Raw genomic sequence first — 2,500 nt, forward strand, 5'->3', positions numbered from 1 at the left:
AGGAGTGGCGACGGAGAGGCGAAGGCGGAGGAGGGCAGGAATGCTAGCGACGCGGGATCCGTCGGGCGAAATGTCAGAGTGAAGTTCCTGGGCGCTGAAACACCCTGGACGGCATCCAACTTCCCAAGACACTCCGTGCTTTCTTCTAACCGAGGGGACGAGGGAAACGGCGGGGCGAAAGGGAGGGGAAATGGGGAAATGAGGAAGGAGAGATGGAGAAGGAGGGGAAGAAAGAGGGGAAGGAGGAGGAGGAGGAGGAAGAGGAGGAGGAGGAGGAGGAGGAGGAGAGGAGGAGGAGGAGGAGGAGGAGGAGGAGGAGAAGGAGGAGGAGGAGGAGGAGCAGGAGAAGGGGAAGGAGGAGGGGAAGAAGGAGGAAGAAGGAGGAAGAGAAGTGCAAGGAGAAGGAAAAGGAGAAGGGGATTGAGAAGAGAAAAGAGGAGGATGAGGAGGTGGAAGTGCAGAAGGAGAAGGAGAAGATGAAAGAGAAGGAGAAAAAAAAAAAGAATGATCAGGAAAAGAAAAAGGAAGAGAAAACGAATAGAGAGAGAAGAATAACCCACGATTCAAGAAGCGAATGAGAAGAGAAGCAATATAAAACAGATGACGAGTCTGAAAAAGCGATCAGGGAAGGGAAACAGGGGATAGAGAAGCAGAATAAGAACCGGCAGAGCGGATAAACACACTTTGAGAACCGATTATAGGGATGAACTAAGAAGGCGAGAGCTGAGTGTGAGGAGAACCGAGCGATTTGAGTTCCGAATACGAGGATGAGGAAGTGACCCGAGACCCGTCTATGAGGGTGAAGAAGCGACCTCACAGCCGTTAATGAGGATGGGTATTTCGAGAACCGAGTGGGAGACGGAAGATGCTCCACGCGAACCGAGTGTGAGGGTGAACAAGCGATGTGGGACCCTGAGTGTGAGAGAAAATACAAGCCATTTGAGAGCCGAAACAGGGGATGAGGCAGTAAAATGAGAGGCTGAGAGGGAGAAAGCGCTGCGTGAGACCGAGGGTGTACTTACGATCGGTTGATGTCGTATCGCAGCGGCTGGTTCCAGAAGGAGCCGACGTAGACGCGCTCGACCTCCGGCGTGTTGAGGATCTTGCCGAGGGACCACATGAGGGCGCCGTACACCCTCATCAGCTGCTGGTGGTCGATCATGTCCGCCTTGTTGAGCACGATGCGGATCTTGTCGTGCTGGCCCCGCAGGCGCTCCAGGAAGCAGCGGAACTCGTCGGAGATGTCGAGCTTGTGGGCATCGAACAGCAGGATGATGCGGTCGACCCGCTCGGCGAACCACTCGAGCACGGCGTGGAAGTCGTAGCCCCTGTCGACCCTCTGCTTCTCCCCCGACAGGATGCCCGGCGTGTCCACCACCGTGAGGCCCTTGAGCACGTTGGAGTTGAGCTGCGAGCACTGGAACCTGTTGAGGAACGTGTTGCCGTACTTGCCGAGCGGGCGGAACGGCTTCTTGGGGTCTACCACCAGGGCGTTGCCGGGGATCACGCCCTCACGCTCCGAGTGCATCACCACCACCACGCTGTCCGTCGTGGGCTCGGGCCCGATGCGGATGCCAGGGAAGTCCTTCTCCAAGATGTAGCGGATGAAGGTGGTCTTGCCCGTCGAGTACTGCCCCACCAGGAGGATCATGGGCTTGGCGTCGAAGTCGGTGTCGTCCAGGGGCGGCGAGTGGAAGTCCTGGAAGCAGTAGTGCTTCTCCAGGGGCAGCACCTTGTTCTTGTAGACCGTCTTCAGCCCCTCCAGCACGGTCTCGCACGCTTGCAGGTGGCATTTTTTCCTCTCGTCTTTACTGAGCCAGGAAAACATGGCGAGGAGTATCAGAACATAAGCGACCGCCAACGACACTCGCGAGGGGTACACTGCCACCACACACTAGCACTGCCTCGGCCCTCGCCCGCCGCAACCCGTGCCAGCACCGCCGCGCCAAATCCGTCCTGTGTGTATACCCCGACAGATCACGCCTTCCCAGCGCGCCCTCGTCCACCTCACTCTCCTCAGGCACTGTCAAGCTCACCTCCGCTCTCGCGCTCTCCCAGACGCAGAAGCACGTGGCTCGTCCCTCCCGGAGAGCGACGGCCCGCTCGCCACGCCCGCTTCCACCACGTCATCGCACGACACGCGCTGGACATGCACTTGCTAAGGGGGGGGGAAGGGGGAGGGAGGGATGGAGAGAGAGAGAGAGAGAGAGAGAGAGAGAGAGAGAGAGAGAGAGAGAGAGAGAGAGAGAGAGAGAGAGAGAGAGAGAGAGAGAGAGAGAGAGAGAGAGAGAGAGGGGAAAAGAGTAAGATAACAAATTAGTCCGGTCGCTTTATTGAAGCATCAATTCCCCAGCTGGCGAAGGCAACGAGGACGCCCTCCCCACACCTCAAGGCCGGGCGAAGGAGGGGGGAGGGGAGGGGAAGAGGGAGACGGGGGAGGAGCGAGAAATGAGGGGAAAGGAATGAGGGAAGATGGACTTTAAATCACACGAAAGAGCGG

At 57.9% G+C, this 2,500-nt stretch overlaps 1 protein-coding gene across 1 annotated transcript; it reads right to left on the bottom strand.

Annotated features, from left to right (window-relative positions):
* Positions 1-791: 791 nt before the first annotated feature.
* Positions 792-1,968, bottom strand: LOC125047945 (EH domain-containing protein 3-like). Its single transcript, XM_047646491.1, has 2 exons — positions 1,023-1,968; positions 792-912 (listed from the first exon to the last, which is right to left on the bottom strand). Exons 1-2 carry the CDS (start codon positions 1,826-1,828, stop codon positions 792-794), a joined length of 927 nt encoding a protein of 308 aa, XP_047502447.1. The 5' UTR covers positions 1,829-1,968.
* Positions 1,969-2,500: the final 532 nt, after the last annotated feature.

Source organism: Penaeus chinensis, chromosome 42, assembly GCF_019202785.1.
Source record: "Penaeus chinensis breed Huanghai No. 1 chromosome 42, ASM1920278v2, whole genome shotgun sequence".
NCBI classification, from domain to species: Eukaryota; Metazoa; Arthropoda; class Malacostraca; order Decapoda; family Penaeidae; genus Penaeus; species Penaeus chinensis.

Coding starts and splice junctions, on each gene's coding strand:
- LOC125047945 (XM_047646491.1), bottom strand. CDS start 1,828: ATGTTTTCCTGGCTCAGTAAAGACGAGAGGAAAAAATGCCACCTGCAA. Junction 913..1,022: donor CGATACGACATCAACCGATC/GTAAGTACACCC, acceptor TCTCACACTCAG/GGTCCCACATCGCTTGTTCA.